General features: G+C 38.9%; 1 protein-coding gene across 1 annotated transcript in view; it reads left to right on the plus strand.

Moving 5' to 3' along the window:
- ccdc57 (coiled-coil domain containing 57) overlaps positions 1-22488 on the plus strand; it is a 148691-nt gene that overhangs the window by 101102 nt on the left and 25101 nt on the right. The window contains exons 14-18 of the mRNA XM_042082781.1: positions 303-413; positions 16077-16230; positions 16374-16459; positions 17058-17177; positions 17282-17462. Coding sequence (XP_041938715.1) covers positions 303-413; positions 16077-16230; positions 16374-16459; positions 17058-17177; positions 17282-17462 — 652 coding nt within the window. The remainder of the gene's footprint in view (positions 1-302; positions 414-16076; positions 16231-16373; positions 16460-17057; positions 17178-17281; positions 17463-22488) is intronic.

Genomic DNA, 22488 nt, shown 5'->3' on the forward strand with positions numbered 1-22488 from the left:
AAGGCAGGTCAAGATTACCGGGGCTGGAGAACACAGAAGTAGTCGAGCGGGTCCGGGATCACAGGCAAAGAGTCAGAGGCGTTTTCAATAAACAGGCAGGTAACTGGTGCTGGTTGCAGACGATCTGACAAGTGTGGACTGAAAAGCAAGGCTTTATATAGAGGGCATGATGAGTGGTGAATGCAGTGCAGCTGGTAGGTAACGAGGGTGAGGCAGAGCAGAGCAGGAACAGGTGGAGGTCATCAGACTTCAATCAGCACGTGTTACCAGGCAGAGAGAGAGCTCATGACACCTTTTCCCAGAGTCACTCTACGCAAACAGAGAATGAGGAGCTACTCCAAGAACTGTTCAGTAAAAAGAGATGGAGTGTTACTATAGAAGATGAAGAAAAAGATAGCCAGAAATCAGGGCAGGTAAAGGCTTCCTGTTACAAGTACGAAATTGAAACATAAATCTGAGTAATTACAAACCATGGCAGGGCTTAAAATTCATTTTTCAAAATGGGGGGGATTTACACAATTTGGGGGGGAGGAGGGGGGGGTCGATTCTGATACCAAGTGAAAAATTGCGATTTCGATACTTCTTCGATACTTTTTTAAAAATGTGTTTGATTTTGGGGCCCCCACCACCCTGACGTCATCAGTAATATATACTGTAGTGGGATCATTCACAACAGTGGACATCCTAGATTCTGCTTGACTCTCTCCACACACACAAACACACACTGAAAATGATGGCTTACGTGATATGTTTCTATTTCATATATTTTTAAATTCATATAGAGTGTATTTAGTTAATAATGTATTTTTTAATGTATAGCATTTTACTAGTAATTACTAGTAGCTAAACATATTTAGTAATTTGAATGCTTCATATTGACGTTTAAACTATAACACTTAGGCATATCTTGGTAACACTTTACTTGACGGGTGAGTTCATAACACATTCATAGCAGCTGTCATAAACTGCACATAAAGCATTCATGACTGTTTCATGAGACATGACTGAACATTCATACCAAACCTTTCATGTATGTGGAAGACAGAACAACGAAAACTAATATAAAAGTCCAACATCGTATTTGTGTAACCCGGATACCATTAATTTAATCTCTCCAGCCTTTGTAAATATTTCATGAATATCTTATGAAGTCTACATCGAATGTCACTTTACTATACAAGTTGTGAAGTATTCGTAATCACTGAGTTTAACACTGGGAGGTAAACTAGCTAACTAACTACATTCAGCTGACCCGTATTTGTGTAACCTGGAACGGTTGAACATTCCCAGAAGCAAAAGATGAGAAATCATCTGCAAAGGTTACATCATAAAACAAATACATTTTTATGAAACAAAAATTATTTGCTTGACCATGTTCTGTCTTTTTGGTACTGGAGTAGCCCATTGACTCAGATGTGCTGTGATCAGGTAAGAGGTTTGGACCAAAAACGACAATGCTGCTTTGTGACTTTTATTTTGACAAGCTCTCGTCATTCTGTCTTCCACATTCATGAAAGGTTTGGTATGAATGTTGAGTCATGTCTCATGAAACAGTCATGAATGCTTTACAGTATGTGCAGTTCATGACAGCTGCTATGAATGTGTTATGAACTCATGCAATTCAATTCATGCAATGCAATTCATTATGTTTTCTATGTCATTAGATAAAATAAATGTTCAAAAAACTAACAAGTCGAAGACAATCTTTCTGGGATCAAGTGTTGACGAGACCTGAGCTAGCAGGACAGTTACCAAGGAGCTCTTTCCTCATGTAAAAGTTTGCCATGGTTGCGTAGCCTATTTGCGTAAGCGCAAAGTGGTTCTCTCTCTCTCTCCGTGTGTGTGTCGCTGCATGAGGCTATGTTCAATTCAACTCGGTAGTTGATCCGTCCGGTCAATAGCACCGCATTCACGCCACTTCATGATTATGTTAACGTCATCAGACAGGCTGTAAAAGTGTATGCGGGAATTTCTCGCATTATGATGTCTAGAGTTGCGGGACTTTAACAAATTATGCGCAATACCCGCAATCCCGCAGTGAAATTTAAGCCCTGCATGGGAAAAAATAACTTTTTTTTTGTACTATAAACAGAACTCAGAGACAATATAGAGGGAATGCATTCAAGAATACAAGGAAGTTTATTGTCACATGCATATAGTTACTGGAAGTAAGAAATGCAGTGAAATTATGTCTGGTGTCAGCCTATTTGTGCATTTATGGGGGGGGTGCAGTAGAAGAGGGGTTTAGTAGCAATGTGTGTTTAGCATTGACGGCAAGTTAGTATTAAGTATTTAAAAGTATTTAGTATTTAAAACAATACCGTTCTAATCAGCTGTTCGGCAGCTACCACATCTACCGCCACAGGCCCTACCTATTATTTACTGTTCTTTTTTATTTCCATTTGTCAACATAATCTACATCAGTTTTACTACTATTCATTAGTGACATAAGTTAGCGTTGTTCATTTTCTTAGCATAGTTCCCAGATCTGTTTCCCAAACTGTTTTCAAAGAACCGATAGTGGCACTTTTCTGTGATAGCATTGAGGAATAGTGATAATTATTAGGGCTTTAATGATATGAGATTTGAAACTGAAAACTTTGAGGAGTTTGAAGAGATATAAAACCCTGTGAGCGTGTATTGTGGCAGATTGATTTCATGTTCAGAAGAGAACTTAGGTAAAAAGGTAACTTTCCCAGTAATGCTTTATAAACAAAAAGGAGGCAGTGCTTTTCCCTCCTGTCATAGAGGGAAGACCATCCTACATTTTTGGTATAATTTACAGTGATTAGTTCTAAACCCATCTCCAGTTATAAAACATAGTGCACTGTGGTAAACCGCATCAAGTGGTTTCAGAGTGGAAGGGACTGCATATACACAATGTCACCATAGTCTAGGACTGACATTATAGTTGCTTGAATAATGGTCATTCTGCTTTCTAAAGAGAAACAAGACCTAATCCTGTAAAGTGCACCTAATTTATTTTTTACCTTTTTTGTGAGATCAAGCAGATGTGTTCTAAATGATAGTTTGTTATCTAGCCAAATGCCCAGATATTTGTATTGAGAAACTTGCTCAATTTGTGTCTCATTTAGGGAACAAATGTTATAGGTATCAAGGTCACACTTTCCCGATCTAGTAAAGATCATACATTTAGTTTTTGTCTTCATTCAGAACCAGTTTAAGTAGCCTGTACTTAAAATGTAGGGTCTGGGCACTCACCGTTCACAGTGCTCAGTCCGAGGGGCGGGATAATCGGTTGTCTTTCAAATTCCCTCTGCAGCAACATCCATCTTCTTTGTTTTCAAGTAGCAGAGAATTCAAGCCAAACCGTTGCAACTCTGCCATCAATCATTATGTTAAGCCCACCTAACGACTCTATACACGATTTGATTGGCCTGATAGAAGTTTAATTTTTCGAGCTCACAAGCCAACGGAGAGTTGCTAGACTAGCCCTGGAAGCAAATGTAATTTGCTGCCGCTAGGGTGCGTCTAGATTTCCAGGCTACAGTTTAGGATCTTTTCTGCACACAATCAAATGCACATTGAAGATATGACACTGCTTGCTCTACAGATGGTGCATAAGCATAAAGGATTGTGTCATCTGCATAGAAATGCACTTTACAATTTTCTATTGAAGTACAGATGTCATTGATATACCATGTAAACAACAGTGGCCCCAAAATTGAGCCCTGTGGAACACGATTATTTAGTCTCAATGGCTCTGAGGTTGATCCGGTCACATCTATCCACTGTGTTCTATTAGAGAGGTAGTCTTGAAACCATTTAAAGGAAACTTTATCTAGACCAAAAGAGGTTCGTTTTTCAAGAAGTAACCTGTGATTAACAGTGTCAAAAGCCTTTGACATGTCAATAAACAAAGCTGCACAATGTTTCTTACTGTTAACAACAGTAGCTATATAATTTACTACAGCAGTTGCTGCTGTAATTGTGCTGTGGCCAGCTCTGAACCCAGATTGATAAGGACTTAAGTGACTTAATCACTTTCTAGAATTTTGCTGGATTGCTACCACAGTCAGACAGATTGTTCAAATAATAGGTAGATTCAGCCCTTTTCACCAAGTAAGTGCATGTATTTAAGATGTTTGAAAGTTTGCCAATCTCCATCACTACCAGTGGATCTTGCCAATGCCCAAGCTTTGTTTCTTTGAGAAATAATCTCACCTAGATCATGACTAAACCGAGGGTTGCATCTATTTTTTATCCTAAATCTCTTAAAAGGGACATGTTTATCTGCTAAGGTGTTCTGGATTGGCATCTGGAATAAGATTTATAGAAGTAAGGTCACTGGCATGTAGATCATGTACAAATGCTCTTCTTTACATACAGAGGCCCTGATATTTTTCTTCTGCCATCTCTAATGCAGCCCACAGGACAATGATCACTGAAATCCATTGAGAATACACAACGATGCATATAATTATGAGGCTTATTGGTAAGAATGAGATCTAACAGGGATGAACGACTGGGAATTTTCATATTAGGTTGTGTGGGTTCTGTGACTATTTCGGTAAGATTCAACTCATTACACACATTTTTAAGTCATCAGCTGCTGGAGACATCCAATCTAGGTTAAGGTCCCCTAAAATGACAGCTTCAGAATTAACTACAGAAGTAAATTGCTCTGAGAGACTATGTAGTGCATCAGGATTGGCAGAGAGTGGACGGTAAGCGCCCACAATTACCAGAGAACAGCCACCGAGTTTTACGCCAATGGCTAATAAATCAAATTGACCCGGGACAGAGGTGGATACACTTATAGAGAAAACTGTTAAACTGTTAAACTTCTACAGTTCTGACCCTAACTTCTTTCTAACATGATTAGCTACGCCACCACCCCGTTTAGCTCTACAAATATTATAACCATAAAGGGAAATATCTGAGTCATTAACATTGGTATTCAACCAAGTTTCTGAAATGACAATGACGTCAGGGTTGGAGTCATTAACCCACATCTTTAAAATGTCCATCTTTGGCAAAAGGCTCCTAGCATTTATGTGAACAAAACCAAGCCCTTAAAATGTTGTGATAATATAGGCATACCCAAAAGACGATCTCCAATATCAGATAAGCACTCGCCAGCAAGAGTTAGTGCGCTGTCAGTGGGCATGTTTAAAAGTGCCTTTTTGTTGTTTATTTCTATTTTCGCAGATGATTCCTTTTTCTTTACACTTGTAATTGCTGGGGCAGAACTTCGGCAGATGAGATGGCTTGTAGTTGAAATGACAGCCAGTTGTCCTACGCTCTGGTGAGTCGCGCTCATCTGACCATCGCTGTTGACAGGCACCAGGAAGATGAGTTGAGGGGTTGTACCTGAGTGAAGGGACACAGGGATACAGGAGGATACCATCCTCTGTTGTCCGCTTGATGACAGTGCGGCCGGATCCTCGATGGATGTAGCATTTCCTGCGTAATATTCCCATCGTCCGGCAGAAGGGGAGCACATTTTCGCTGATAGCCGTGATGATAGATGACAACTGCAAAAGTTGTAGGGCAGTGTATCGAAGGGCCAACATCAGCAAGGCATGCTCAAACTGACACAGTCCAACGAGAGCTATGCACAAGCTGCATCCTTCTCCTGCATTAGGCCAGCTGACAGTCCACCAACTAGATCAGCCACTGATGTCTCAGCTGAGAGTCAACTGACTACATCAGCCATTGAAGTACATAAATTGATGAGGAGTCTTACTCTCAACTGACAGTCAGCCGACTGAAACAGCCAATAACTCCGTATGCTGATGAGTTGGATTGCAAATACGTCTTTTTAATGGATGCTGTCTCTTAGGCAAAAACAAACAAAAAACTACCACAAAAAGGATAGAGAAAAAAAACGCAACAAAACCAACGAATGACTTGATAAAATATACATATCAGAAAAATATGTAAATAAAGTTATGTAAATATTAGAAAATAATCAAACAAAAATAGGCCAAACAGAGTGGCGCATCTGGCCAGTGTCCCCGTTACTAGGCAATGTGGCTACAATGGTTGGTATGTTGTTTGTTAGGTAGGTGGTGGTTTAATATGGCTGAACAGTGAAATAAATGGATAGTTTAAATGGTTAAATTATTTAAGGCTGCAGTTGGCAAGTCTGACAGATTGAGGGGACTCTTTGGATTTTGGATATTTACAACTCTCATGCCCCTCCCCCACTACCACCGAGCACCCTCTCATCGAGTTTGTGCTCGTCAGTGCACACCAGACTGCACCAGACTGTGATTGCCAGTCAGATCTCACACAGCCCTGCTCTGATTGGACCAGAAGAACCGGGAGCTGTGGATTTTTGTAAAACAAATAACAGGCTCTAGGTGGAGGTAGAAGTGAGGTTTTTTTTTCTAAAACCGGCTGATGTATGTTGTTCTGTCGGTTTCAGTGAATATGATCAAAAAATGTTTGCCAACAGCAGCTTAAATAGGGAATTATTGTAGTGAGGACTTTTATTTTGAAATAGTTGTGGGCAGAGGAAACCGTTGAATAGGATGTGTAGTCTTAAAAGAGCCAGATTGTATGCTTAACCCTTTGGTGCCTGTGCTGAACATTCTGTTTTTTGTTGCTGGATGTCCACCTTGCACAAAAAGGTCTAATTCTCAAGCATACTACACACCACCAATTAAATGGGCATATCATTTTAATAAGAAGGATCAGCTCTATTAAATGAGGTAAAATACATCTGGTAATTTTGACAAAGTAATGAGTAGTATTTGAAAGTCCTCTCCAAATATATGTCCTAAAATCAGAAATAAATCATTTATTTGACATAAAAATCAATTTTCAGTATTTTTCTACAAGGTAGATAAAAATGTAGAGTGTATGAAATATTCACAATTTTATGTGATATTCGAGGAAAAAAACTGAAGGTGGATATCCTATACTGTTCAAAGGTTGTGATGAATTTAGTGTATAATACAAATAATATGATTTAGAATGTTGTCCGAATTCTTACTCAAACACATTCTCTCCACGAAAACACAAAAGCATGAAAACTGGCAATGAAGACAAGTACACTGTTTTTTATCTTTATTTTGTATCTGGTCTATAAAAAATGTCCATTCCTTTGTTTTAGTAATTGACTTTGAATATAACTATTATTTGTAGGAATACATACAAAATAAATCAAGTCATATGGCATCACAGATTCCCATACATATGCTTCCAGTCTAGGATTACACCAACCATCCCACCACCCCCAGCTACTATAGAAATGTCCCACTCTTACTGTATATTAATTTTAAGTAATAAAAAAACTAAAAATAAGTAATTTTGAGCTGTACAGTGACAGAGGAAGAAAGACAGAGAGTGGAAGAGGGAGAGAGAGCGTACATGAGCAAGAGAAACCATTACCATTGCCATGTACGTTTGTCTTAAAATTAATTTAACAGTACATTACATTTTATTTTGATATTCTTTGCTATGCCATATCGCAAAGCAGTTTTTATCTGCGGTGCATTGCAGGTAAACTTGGCATTGTGGTGCATTGCAGAAAGAAAGAACTTTCAGTTCTTTTTTTGTAGTAGCATAGCACACCTTGCAATTCCTCTTTGTCTGACTGATCTGAGGTAGATGGACAGAGTTATAGTTTAGCCTTCCCATTTAGAGGTCTGAAAACAGGTGGATCACCATACTCGCCCATTCCCACTAACTGTTGCACAAACTCTTCCCTAAACTCAGCAATGAAATATTTCTGAGGCCTCTTGGGCAAAGGCTCCTCCTGCCTGGTGCAACTGGAACAAAATGTAGCTGTTAACAACAGCTATGTCCACCATATGAAAGAACAAAGTCTTCCACCACCTCACACATTTCCTCAGAACATTATTGCTCATCATCAATTGTTCAGAGCGGTCAACACCATTCATAAAATGATTGTAAATATGAATTGCTTTTGGTTCCCGCACCTGAACCGTGTGCCACCATGCCACTTTTTCTCTCCTCTCCGCTATAACAAAATCATTGCCATTATCAATAGATGACCGCACAGTTACCGCTCTATTGTCTCTCCATTGTTGTGCAAGACAAACACCGTCTCTTTCCCACCGCATATTCCCATGTTGCTTATGTCTTGCCCACACCTTCCCTTTTTTCATGGACTCTGGGAAGCCTTTTCTGTTTTCTGATGCAGTTCCTGTTGATGGTGTTCCAAAATAGAATAAATCTTTCACCAACTTGACCAGGGTGTAAAAATTGTCAAAGTACAAGTGGTAGCCTTGATTAAGCAAATCGAAATCACAAGTGTAGCCATTCAGACTGTCTGCCAACACCCAAAGTTTGATCCCCCAATTTTACAGGCTTATTTTTATGTACTGTTTTATGCCAGATCTATGTTTGGACTTAACCATTCTTTCATCAGCAGCAACCTGCTGAAATGGCTGATAGAGAGACATGCATCGGTGTCTGAAGTGGGCAAGGAAGTTATTTATTTTTTGTAGCTTTTAATTCTCCTCTTCAGCATCAGGGTCAACAACATGGAGCATTCCCATGAGTGCTTTGAAATGGTCACGTGGCATGATGGTGCGAGCCCACAAACCATGGTACAAACATGGTTTTGTGCTCCAGTACCGGTAGAATGAGGAAATGTTGACCAGGCCGCAGCAAAGAATGAGAGCAATCAACTTATACAGCCCCTCATGTGTTTTCTCTGTCCATGCCCCGTGCTTGTCGCCATATGTTGCATTGTTGGGTACTGCACTCCATGCATAGGCATTGGTGTATCCAGAGCAGATCTGCTGCATCAGCTCAACTGTATAAAAGAGCTGGAAAAAATCAAGGACATTGCTCATACCACCTCTGAGTAGAGGGAACTCCAAATGTAAACCTGGTGGTCTTCTAGGGGTGAATGCTGGCAACAGGTTTGGTGTGTCAGGTGTGTTGTAGCCATTCATACCCTGGACCACAGCACATCGCTGAGGGTCCTCCTCGACCTCTTCCTCTGCCTATTCCTCTGCCACTCCTTGGTAGTGGAGTTTGGAAACGTGGTCGTTTAAACGGTTTTGATTACAAGATTGGGAAACGACATTACATTTAGGATTAAATTCGCTTGACTTCCTAATCAAAATCATACTGTTCCCCAATATAATCTTCACCATCGATACAGCATATTATTTTGACCTATGCTGCGCTAACATGTTTTTTTCGTGGTAGAACGTCATTAGCTAACAAGCAAGTGAGCGGCTCCTTCTTTTGCCTCGTTGAAAAATAGGCTACTATGATCATTCACGAAAAGTTTCCTCCGCTTGACATTTCCCGTTCAAATGAATGAAACTAGGCCTATTTTATAACTAACATGCTAGGGATCCTTACGAGCATCATTTTACATAACCACAGAGGAAAGTAACATAGAGCCAAAATGTGAAGTCGTATGACAGCTGTTCACCGCTGTCATGATTTCACCAGCTAACATTATGGAAGATAACAATTTGCCTCACCTTTCTTCAGACTCAGGATCGCTTTCTTGACCTTGTAATTCCTGGTCAAAATCTATCTCATCATCGCTGGAGAAGCAGCCAGTTTCACTGTCGATATTATGGTTATGGGATTTTGCATACGCCTTTGTCCAAAGCGACACACAAAAAACTTTACTTTATTTACTTTAAATATCCAAGGGAATCCCATCTTAGAGCATTGCCCTTACTTGAGCAACCGTGAACTGTTTACGAAGGGACGCCATCTCGAATGTACCACGCTCAGCTGATGTGGGCATTACTCAAAATCTGACAGATAAACTCAACCAATCTCAAATTAAAAATTTCCTGTCTTTGTATTTTAATTGGCTAGGGTACAGAGAGGATTTTGCAAGATATATTTGGCTTTTTAAGATGATATTTAGTTGTCATAACAACCGAGATGCCATCGGCTGGAGGAACGATATTTACATGGTTTGTCACTAAAGGGTTAAAGCCTGAGAGTGGCAGTTGCTGCAGGTGGCCTGAACACCTGGCACAGGATTCTAATTGCTTAAAGGCCGTGTTGCAGGGTTAATTTTCCAACGAATTTGCACAATTTGCTTGTTGGTAATAAACATTTAAACTGTTATCCATTGTATTTGATGTTGTTGGGTATCACAAAACGGAATATAATACGAAAAAGCAGGTACTATTTCACAGCGTTTGAAGTGATTCTCCTTTCCCCCACAATGCACTGCATTACGTCACTTTGGGGAGGCTACAGACCAAAGCCCACCTTGAGACCCTTGAGAGTAACGAGAGAGGAGTAAAGAGAGACGAGTAAGGGATTGTTCAGCAGTAGATAGCGCAGATTATAGATAAATAGATAGGCTATAGATAGCCTAGATATGTATATAGACAGGTAGATAGATAGCTAGATCATGTCATGCTGGTCACGCGGGAGCTCCTCGACCAGCGGCCAAAATGCACTCGCTTCCCTAGTTACTGCAGCTCTCCACCACAGTTTCCATCGGGACGGCACAGCCCACACAAGCACCTGCAAAACTGCGACTTGCCCATATTATCTCCCTCTTTGGTAAGCCGTACCCTGACGATGTCAATGGCAATCAATCACGAGCAGTAGTTATCGAAAATATTCATGCTGAAGACATGACCAGCCTAATCGCGGCGGCAAGAAGCTAAGTTTGCAACAACTGGGGTGGCTCTTACAGGTGTGACTAAAAAGTTAGCCCATAGCTAGCTATCATGATGCTTTCTGATCTTCTGACTAAGTTTGCCCGGTAGCCTACTTATCTGAACTAACGACATGATCACTATCACTAGATATAAAGAAAATGTTGACTTTCACTCGGTGCTGTTCACTGACAGTAACAAAAAAAGTGTCGTAACGTAAGCATAATGTATTGAACTGAATAGGTGCATTATGTAGCCTCATAACGAGGCCTCTCAAATTCAGAAAATTGCATTAAACTAAAATCGGAAGACATTGTTATCTTTGTTAGACCATAGGGTCGTTGTCATATAAATGCTGTAACGAAATTCGAAGTGTAAATATACAAACTTTATGTTGAAAGTGTAACCGCGACCGTTTCCCATAGGAATGAATGTAAAACATACCCTCCAAAACGAGACCTCCCGAAATTCAGAAAAATTACTAAATTGATATCAGGCACCGTTATTACCATTGGTAGATTATAGGGTAGCTGTCATATAAATGCTGTAACGAAATTCGAAGTGTAAATATACAAACTTTATGTTGAAAGTGTAACCGCGACCGTTTCCCATAGGAATGAATGTAAAACATACCCTCCAAAACGAGACCTCCCGAAATTCAGAAAAATTACTAAATTGATATCAGGCACCGTTATTACCATTGGTAGATTATAGGGTAGCTGTGATATAAATGCTGTGACGAAATTCGAAGTGTAAATATACAAACTTTATGTTGAAAGTGTAACCGCGATGTCCATTGAAATGCATTGAAATGAATGAAGCGCAGATCATGTAGTCCCCAAAGTGACGTCATCACCGAATTGCGTTAAAAAAAACGCTAAAAATGCTAAAAACAACAAAAACTGGCATTTAACACCATTTGGAGACATTTTTAAAAATGATATACATATATTGAGTGCTTTATGTACCCATTAATCAACAGTGGTGGTTAACCTGCAACACAGGCTTTAATGGCCCAACTGTGATGTCATTATCGCCAATGTTAAATCTATGGTAAATTTTGAATAGTTTTTAATTAATAGTTTAAAAAGTATAAACGTTACAAAGCACACATGTCCTAAGTAAGACCTACGCAACACAGTTTGAATGAAGTTTCTACATTAAACGGTTAAAGCTGCATTAAATGTGTTAGAAAAAGAAGAAGAAGAAGAAGAAGCCTAGGAAGAACAGTAGGGGAGAGCCGGAACAGTTGAAATTAAACGTAATTTACAAAGCCATCGTACCACACTAAAAGCTAATATTTGGTCACTAGTAACCTACTGTATATATGTCCTCTGTCAAATACAAATGCATTTTCAGCTTTGAACAAAACCATTCAGGAATTACTACAGCAAAAGTGGGATGTGCATAATGTTTCATTCGTCCCCCCTGGTCGGGACAGTTGAAACACCATAAGGAGACAAATGAAACATACAGTTTAAGCCATATAAACTTCCCACAACTTCAAAATTTTACTACATATCATTAATGGTACTCCCAAAAGGTGTTATTTTAGATAGATTGTTGCAGGGCTATACGTCTTCGTGCATGTCTGTTAACAACTCATTGCCATCATCGTGAAGCGTATATGAAGCGTTTTTTTTTTTACATTATGCCCTGTGGATGATTCTGCCATATCATATTTCTATTGTTAAATTTCTATTGTTTCTATCACTAGGTTTTTATGTGGGTTAGGCCACTGCACATCCAAATAAGTACCCTTACGACCCACAGGCTATCAGTCTCCATAGGATAACATGGGAAAACTCGACCCCCAACCTGGTGGGCCCAAATATATTTTCATCTTCCTAAAACTGTTTTTCCATGTCTCACCTCCATAAATGATTGTTTAAACACAGATATTTGTGCATTTACTTAAAATACATGGAGTTACAGCCTGGTCGGGCCCAACAAAGACATATGTCACTATAGCTTGTTTGCTTTCCATGTAAACAAGCATGCGATATGAAAGTCTGGGATTGTCGAGAACACTAAATGGTCTACTGAATAAGCATTAAGTCGAACCTTTAAATGAAAAACACTCATTAATAATCTAAAAAATGTAACAGCTAATGAAGTTTACTTTTGACCATCATCGAAAAAATGTAACAGCTAATGAAGTTTACTTTTGACCATCAAAACTCTGTGATAAAAGGACATAGCAGTCCCGTGTTTCAATCGTTCTGGCTCTCCCCTGCAGTGCATTTTCATGCACTGTAATAAGAAGACGACTTCGGTCTTACATATAACATAACAGTGCATTTTCATATACTGTAATTAAAGTTACTTTTCTGGCGAACCGTTTACCAAAGCAGCTAGCGCTAACATTGTTTAAAAGCTGAGAAAAAGCTTGTTTATGTGATGTGATGTAGCATCACATCACATAAACAAGCTTTTTCTCAGCATGTCTGTGCGATGAGTAGGCTACTTTGCGGGTAGTTCAACAGAGAAGAATAAGTGAATTTGGACGCACTTTCTTTCTTGCCATGCGCTGTCACTTTCTCCACTGCGTAAAAGACTAAATTAATTTGCACTGTGAATGCATTTTGACAGACCATAGGCTAAATAAAATTGATGTTAGTCGGGCGCAAGGCAGAATATTGAAAGAAGGGGACACCAAGGTCACAGTAGCCTTGATCTTTGACCTTTGGCTATCAAAATCTAACAAGTTATTATTTGAGTCCAAGTGACTGTGTCTAGCCCTGAGATATGTTGGAGATATCACATTTGGCAAATATTGGACCTACGGGTATACTGGTGTATTTCACCCAATGATGTCATTTTGAGCTACCTTAAGGAATGTCCACCATAAATTACCTAAATATTATTTTTCAACCAATCATTGAAGTAGATATGTATTTGAAATCACTGGCTGGATCACACTATTTAGGCGGTTACAGCGACAAAAATAATAAAAAGGCTTCTTTTGATTCATAAATACCACAGATGGCCCTTTCATGCGCAGAAAGAATTTTGAAAAAAGGAGGTTGCTCATCAGAGATATTCAGGTCTGAATATTGCTAATTTTTGGGTATTCGCCAAAAGGCATGTGACATACTGTAGTGGACATGTGTAGTTTTGGACTGACACCCATCTCACCTTACGCCTTGTAACTCCAGTTTTAAACTAACCTTGGGTGGACCTTTGTAGGCATGGATTATTACTTTGCTGTGTTTAATGTTCCAAGACATCAGAGAACTTTGAAAAAGCACTGGTAGTTTAGTTACAAGACAATTTATACAGACAGTATCTTCAGGAAGTTTACCGTTCGCCGCCATCTTGAATTTAGTCACGATAAGTCGAGCGACGAGTACGAATGGTATGATAAGGGATTAGATTCCAAAAATTGGAAAAATTGGAAATGCATGGATTCCAGTTGCAGCAAGCAAAGCTTGGAGTTATTTCAGATGGGCTACAACAAGGTAGGCAAAATTGTGGTGCTTGTCAAAACCTTAGCGCAGCTGGAATAATGCTTAGGCTGATGTTAAAGCGCACACAATGTTTAAAGCCATACACAATGGTAAATTGGAACAAAACTAAAGGTAACTTTAACCTTTATAGGGCTGTATAAAGTTGTCCAAATTAATAGGTCGTAATTAGGCGTTGTTGTAAAGATATTGCATGTACAGTAGATGTTGTACTATATAGGCTACTAAATTTTTAGGTGACCAATGCACAAACAAAACCGGGAAATGGACAAATATTATCAAGGCTTTGAATGTTTCCGTCTGTGCACGGGGGTGTCTGTAGATCGGTGTGCAACACATTCATTCCTGCAGGCCTCTGGTCATGCATGCGCCCTTAAAATAGCATCTGCGCATTTGCGCCACTGACTTTAGACCAGAAACTTCCTGGTCTGTGGCGGAATTGTTTTCTGAAACTGCAAAATATCAAAAGGGAGCGTTTGCACTGGAACACGGCCCGTCTTTTCGCTGAACTGCCCCCGTGGGCGCAATTGAATTCCCTAATTTACAGACATGTACCTGTGGAAGGAAAATTCCAATATGCGCTTAACTGCAAAATAGAAAAGACAAAAGCGCGAGTATACAAAGTCAATTGCGCTGGAGTGCAAGATAGAGCCCATAAAACATTAGGCTACTACACTAGAACGTGTACAAAGAAAACCACCATACATTAAACAGTCAAATAATAGTTCAATAGCAAACAAAAAAGTGAACATTTAGACCCACAAAACATAATTAAAATCCCTGGAATCCCTGTTCCATACGGTCTCGCGTGCAAGCAGATTCCTTCCAATGCACTGCTGAAAGTAATTGTGGTGAATAATTACTTAATATTTACTTAGACTGGCAAACTTCAGTTGGCCTCTGTTGGATCAACCTCTCCCTCTCTTCTTCAGTTCTCCATCTTGTTCTTCTTCTAACAATGCAAGTTAGTCACTTTTGTATGGGTTAAACAAAGAAAGAAGTTTGGCAGCAAAACAAGCCCACGTGGTTGGTTCTCCAGATGGCATCAGACACGCCTACACACACCTACTTCACACCTATGCATTCTTATCTGAATCAGCATGAGGAGAGATATCCTATACATCAGAAATATCACTTATAGAACGTTCCAAACATTCTTACAATTAAATCATTACAATCCTTGTACTGAGACTATTACAATGATGCCAAACATGAATACATTTACATTTCATGACATGGATACAGTATAGCAAGGTAACTCTTGTGGAACTGATAGCCCTTGGAACCAGTACATTAGCATTTCATTGGGGGAGGGGAGGGTGTCTTGTTTAATGCCAAGAAGGGCCACATGGCTAACTAAAACTAGTTTTGAAACCCTAATTTTTTTGCCATCACTGCTGACTATCAAAATACTGATGTGCTGATTAGCAATGGCTAATCATTTCATACAATAAATTAGCTTTAATAATCAATCTTACATTCTCACTTTTCTGTTAATTTTATATGTGGACCGTCTTTGTTTGATCCAGCAGTGTTTTGTGTTAAAATATGTAACAGGATTCACGATTTTGGTGCTACCATGCAAGTTTGTCACCAGAAGTTCACTGGAAGGTTGCCATTACTGGCTAACTGTGATGTCAAAACTGGCGATTGCCACTACTGGCAAATTTGTCACCAGAGGTTCACTAGAAGTTTCCCATTACTGGCTAACTTTGGCAGCAAATCCTTGGCGAACACATTTGCCACTAGGGCTTCTGATTGTTGCCAGAACTTTGCTGAAAGTTTGCCTCTAGTGGCCAACATTAGCAAACTTGTGGCAACATTTTCTAGTGAACTCATTGGTTTGCCACAAATCACCAACAAGTTTGCCGCAAATGTGTTGTTTTTGTAAGGGGAAATGGTAAACCAACGTAGTGGTTTAGACTGGGCCATAAACAGTCCCAGCCCATTAACATGACCTTCAGGAACAACAAACAACAGTATACTGAGATATTTATGTACAGTATTCTCTGACCAGGATGTTTCAAAGGACCTAATCATTAAAGACTCCACATTACCAGAAAAACTCAGACAAGCAGTGTGGTGGATGTCACGGCTTAGCAGAGAAAAACAACAGCTAATTGAGCTAGGCAACTGTCTTCGAGCACAACTCACAGAGGCAGGACTGGAAGGTACATTAAGACTGTAAAACGAGTTCCAATAATAATGATTATGATAATAATGCTAATGATAATTTTGGTGGTGTTATTGTTGGCTGCCATGGATATACTCAATGTGAATTTCTTTTTCATGGTACTTGTTCACCATGAGGAAGAACTGGTCCCAACAACAAAAGGGCAAAGACTAGACCATAGTCACCTGTCCACCCTGGAGCTCCTGCAATACCAACTCACTTCTCAGGTAATCATATATTCTATATCCATTCTACATCTCATCTTTATTTAGTTCTCTCATCTCATTTACTGCGTTTTAACTGATTTAATACCAAGTTAAATCATTGTCATCAAAGAGAGTCCATAATAAGACTAACAACTTACTGATATTTTTCTCATTCACAAAACATACAGTAAAAACTGCAAGTAAAACACAACCATCTTTTTCCTATTGAGAAGGCTCTTGACATTGCTGGTTATCCAAGGCTTGTTGTTTGGAAAGCAGTGACTTGACTTGACTTGACTTGACTTGACTTGACTTGACTTTGCCGTCGTGGACAAGCTGTGCACTGGATTAAATAAAGTCACTGCTCTCTCCTTTTGCTACACCTTGAATTTTGCTTAAGTTATTGTTATTATGGGCTTGGCTAAATTAAGGTAAAATTAAGGGATTTGCAAATCAATTATCAGGGCTTTTGCATAGTTTCAATTGGAATGGAAGAGGAATGAAAGTTTATTTTCAATGTTTCATGTTTTATAGTGCTACCCTCCCCAAAGACTCACTATCAAATAACTTGTTCTTTTTGAGAATTATTTAGTTAAACCATAGCTGTGTTGTCTGTCAGGAGTTACAGTATGCTCAACTGGATCATAGCAACAAGTCACTCCCAATAATGAAGCCTGCTGTCTCAAATAGTCAGCATGAAGACAAATATCAACCCAGTCAAACTAATCAATGGACACAGGTAAGCCAAAAGAAAAGCATCAGAAGCTACATCACATTTTTTTGATAAGATATCCTGAAGCATTTCTACAACTGGCTTATTTTACCCATTTCTATACCTCTAAGGATATTGTTTGCAGGAAAGACACCACCCCCACCTTGTCAAGTGCATTTAAGTCCTCCACCATTCCATCATCTCCCTGGATATCCTCTGTTGACACAGATTGCTCTTTGCAAGATGTTTGGCAAATATTAGAGAAAGGTCTGAGTCCAACTGTCCTCACACCCACAGGAAGTACTGACCAAGGTAAATAGAAACATATTAGACTATTTTGTGTCACGCATTGGCAGGCAACGCTGTTGATGTATGAATTTAATTAGTAGGCAAAATAATTTTGCTAAATTGATACCATCCGCATCCTACACACAAAGATGGATGGATCAGCGCCATGTTCAGGTATACACACTAAAGAGTAAGTTGTCTGTAAATAAATTCCCCTTCAAAGCCACACCATGTTCTTGAAACTTCTAAAACAAAACAACAAAAAAAACAAAGATAACTCATTTTTATTGAAAGATAACCTCTGTCATGTTAAAAATGACCACTAATAATTATTTTGGGTAGCACTTTACTTGACGGGTGAGTTCATAACAAAGACATTTTTTGAGTTCATAACACATTCATAGCAGCTGTCATAAACTGCACATAAAGCATTCATGACTGTTTCATGAGACATGACTCAGCATTCATACCAAACCTTTCATAAATGTGGAAGACAGAACGATGACAACTTGTGAGAGTGTCTGCTGCTAGGAAATGAACCTGGGACATCTCATCCAAAATAATAGATATATCATGTCCAATCCTACGTGCCAAATGCTATCATTAAAGCGAGACGTTGGAGGTCGCAATGCGGTCTCTGAGGGACATCCGAGCCGAAACACTGGAACGCCCAAAAAACAGCAGTTAACCAACTAACATACACTTTATAGGTTGTGCGGAGGGGGTAGGCTAGGGGACTACACTGATCACCTGAGACTACACTAATTTTTCAGGTCGCGGTAATCCACAAATTGTGCGAGAAAATCCAAACACATTATTGCAACTGAAGTTAAATCTAATTACGTACTGTCTCTGATAGGCCTACAGGCTACATTACAGCGGCCCTTGTTCTTGTACAAACACAAAAACAAACATCAACATAATTTGCGTTGAAATACAGTGAACGCCCGCTAATGGATAAAACATCCACGAACAAACGCTAACCATTCTGATGACGTAGCGCCTGCATTTTTAAAACATGGCCGCGCCCTAGTGGCGAAAGTCGTTATTGACATGTCATTTTCCAGTGAAACTACTTGAATATCGGGTTTAATGAAAATCCATGTATCTTCAAAAATGAAAAAGCAACCAAAAATGGTCAGTTCTCACTGCTTCATTTCCACTTTAAAGTCTCACCTTTCAAACGAGCCATTGTATGTGTTCATAGCTATAACACAGATTATGCTGTGGCTGTACAAAAATCATCAACAATGGTCTAGATTGCTGGCACTCTAGGACAAAGCTTCCGAAAACAGCTTCAACGGCATTCAATGAGTTAATTAAACGCTACTTACAAAGAGATTGTACCACACTGAAAGTTAATAATTTGTCACTAGCAATAACTTACATCTGTCTTTTGTCAAATACAGTTGCATTTTCATCTCTGAACAAAACCGTTCAGGAATTATTTAAGCAAAAGTGGAACGTGCACAATGTTTCATTTATCCCTCCTGATCGGGACTAATAAAACAGACATGGGGTACAAAAGAAACATACAGTTTAGCCTAAGCTATGTAAACTTCCCACAATTTCAATATTTTACAACAAATGCTTAACTGGTTGAATGGTCATACATGCCTAGCCTAGATGTGATTAGGCCTAGCCTAGATGTGATTAGTGTTAGTGAGTGAGTTGATGAACCATAAATGAAAAGTTTTCTTAACATTACATTAGGGCAGTATTGTCATTAAACACTTTTACAAAAGTAGGCCTAGCCTACAGTTAACACTTAATGACCTAGCAAATGTCGGCTGGGTAGGCTAGGTAAAACTAGATGTACCGCATAGCGGTACAAAATATGACCGCCGCTCAGTCCTGTACATCCGTTCCGCGAAAATAAATCACACTTCAATTTGTCTCCATATTTTACTCCATCCCCCACTCTTGAAACTTTTGTGTATGCTTGTTTGGCATGCCTGAGTGTGTGTGTGCGGTTGCACAGAAAGTAGCCTACTGGTGCTGAAAAGGTGAATAGATTGTAGAATAGCCAAAGAAGATGTAGCATTGTTATAAAACCTTTAATATCTCTAAACAATCACAAGTAGGGCAGTTCATCACAGTTCATCCATTGCAACTGATGAAAGGTCACTTACACCTGTAGCTACATTGTATTTGGGAAAAGCAAAAGGTATCAGCATAATGTTATTTATTCATTTATTACAGTGCATGAAAATGTGCTGTACTGTTCTTCCTAGGCATTTTCTTCTTCTTCTTCTTCTTCTTCTTCTAACGCAGTTAATGTAGCTTCAACCGTTTAACGTAGCAACTTCATTCAAACTATGTTACGTAGGTCTTACTTAGGACATGTGGGCTATGTATTTTTCATCTTTGTAACTTTTATAGATAGAGCCGTTAAGCAATTAGAATCCTATGGCAGGCGTTCAGGCCACCTGTCCCAACTGCCATTCTCAGGCTTTAAGCATACAAACTGGCCCTATTAAGACTACACACCCTATTCAACTGCTTCCTCTGCCAAAAACTGTTTCAAAATAAGAGTCCTCACTACAATATTTCACTGTTAAACAATTTAACCCTTTAAACTACTGAACTTTTGAACTGTTCAGCCATTGTAACTGTTACTTGTCATCAACTATGACTCCTACCCACTGTAGCTAGTTAGCATGGTTAGCATAATTAGCATGTTAACATTGTTAGCATTTTAGCAAAACTAAGTTAAAGCTAAGTTAGCTAAGTAACATGGTTAACATAGTTAGCATGCTAGCATGTTAACATTCTAGTTAGCATTTTTAACAAAACTGCTAAAAATGTTTAGTTAAGTTAGCTAAGTAACATGGTTAGCATGCTAGCATGTTAACATGATAGTTAGCATAGTTAGCATAACTGCTAAAAATGATTAGCTAAGTTAGCTAAGTAATATGTTTAGCATAGCTAGCATGCTAGTTAGCATGACTACTAAAAATGATTAGCTAGGTTAGCTAAGTAACATGGTTAACATAGTTAGCATGTTAGCATGCTAGTTAAAATAGTTAGCATACCTACTAAAAATGATTAGTTAAGTTAGCTAAGTCACATGGTTAGCATGCTAGTTAGCATAGTTAGCATAACTACTAAAAATGAAAACATTAGCTAAGGAACTTGGTTAACATTATTATCTTTGATAACATAGTTAGCATAACTGCTAGCAAACATTAGAGCCATTCCAACTGTCAGTTATCGTCAATTATCTACCTAAATAATTTAACCATTTAAATTATCCACCTATTTAACCGTTCAATCATTCCAACTATATTAAACCTTATCTACCAAGTAAATCATTTAACTATATAAACTAGCCACCTATTTAACTGTTCAGTCATTCCAACTATATTAAACGTCATCTACTTAGCAACCAATATAGTTTGTTTTTACTCTGTATGATATTTTACATCATATTCCATATTTTTGCATTTTCATGCACTGTATTTCCTTCAGGAAATGCTTTTCTAGTTTATTTATTTATTTATTTATAAACAAAAACATCTCTGTCAGTTTCATGCCGTTTTCAACAGCTATCAAAAACAAAGGTCATTTTTGGATGGATGGATTTTTTGTGAATGTTTCTTCTTCTACATAAGATTTTAGTCATCTTTAGTTCATGTAATACTTTATTGTCAATGCACAAATTAAGTAACAGTAGTCTGAAACGTTATTGTTAATGCACAAATTAAGTAACAGTAGTCTGAAACGAAATGCTGTTTTACATCTAACCAGTGATGCAAATAACTGACATGTCCAAATGGGACTTGATGAAATGCGTCGCTAGACTGTTCATACACATTTTAACGGGCCAAAGTTGAAGAGCTGTTGTCCGTTATTGTTAGTGCAAATATAGGCTGATTCATGTTCCCTTGCATTGTGTAACTGAGGTCCATGGCTAGTCTGGCTTTCACCAGACCAAGCTCAATCTTTTAAGAAATCAAAAAATAAATAGCGGGCAGATCAGGCTGGGTTCACCCAGCCTAGTCCATAGGCACCCGATATTGTTTAATTTTCCGATTGCGATATCCACGCTCTGGCTATTCTAAATGCAAAAATGCATCAGGGAGTTTTGACAAAACTGTAACTAACAAACTAGATCCTAATAGAAAGCTGTTAGCTTCCCTAAGCTACAGGTAGGCTTATAAGGTAGGCCTATTTACAACATAAATTGTCAATAGGCTATGCTGGCGACACAAATAAAATCTCCTTTGGAAACCAATGGCTTACGCCTTACAGTGTCAAGCGGACTTAAACTGCCATATCGTGGTGAAAAGTTGTAATAAAATTCACGCAGCTCCATGAGTCAAGGAAAGCGCGAATGAAGTAGCCACTTCTAAATGGGACCCACTACACAGTAGCTTAAGGTGTGTTGCTAAAGCAGCCATAATGAAATGAAGGGGTCATTGTTTGGATAATTCACACACACGTGCTTTTTAATTTCACAGACTACAACTACCAAGCTGGAATCAAAGCACATCGATTCCCCTCTCACACCCTGCATGCACTTAAAACAAAATGAACAGGCGTCTCAGTCTCACGCATGTATAGGCAAAACTGTATCAGACCGGTGTAACTGTAAATCTTCCATTGCACAGAATGATTTTTGTAGCACGTGCAACAAATGACAGTCGAAAGATACAATTACAGCGCTGCTATCAATTTGCTTGGTATAACCGCATTTATAGTTTTCTACAAATGCAATCAATCAATTGGCCTCCATCACTCAACCAACGCTAACGGTAACATTACCTAGGTCCTTATTGATATTATAAGATTAACGTACCTGCAGTAAAAACCAAGCATGTCCGATAAACATCCTCAGATTTATTTCAGCTTCAAGAAGAAATGGGAATTACATTTCATGTGAACATCATCCTATCCTTATTAGACGTTCTCTGCGGTAAACTACAGTCCTGTAGGAAGCGTCCATTGTTTTTCCAACCCACTTTTAACTTCCAACAAAATTACGTCTCACTGCAACGATGCGCCATCTAGTGGACAAACGACTACTTATCGCCAATACTGGAAATGC

Source organism: Alosa sapidissima, chromosome 24, assembly GCF_018492685.1.
Source record: "Alosa sapidissima isolate fAloSap1 chromosome 24, fAloSap1.pri, whole genome shotgun sequence".
NCBI lineage: Eukaryota > Metazoa > Chordata > Actinopteri > Clupeiformes > Clupeidae > Alosa > Alosa sapidissima.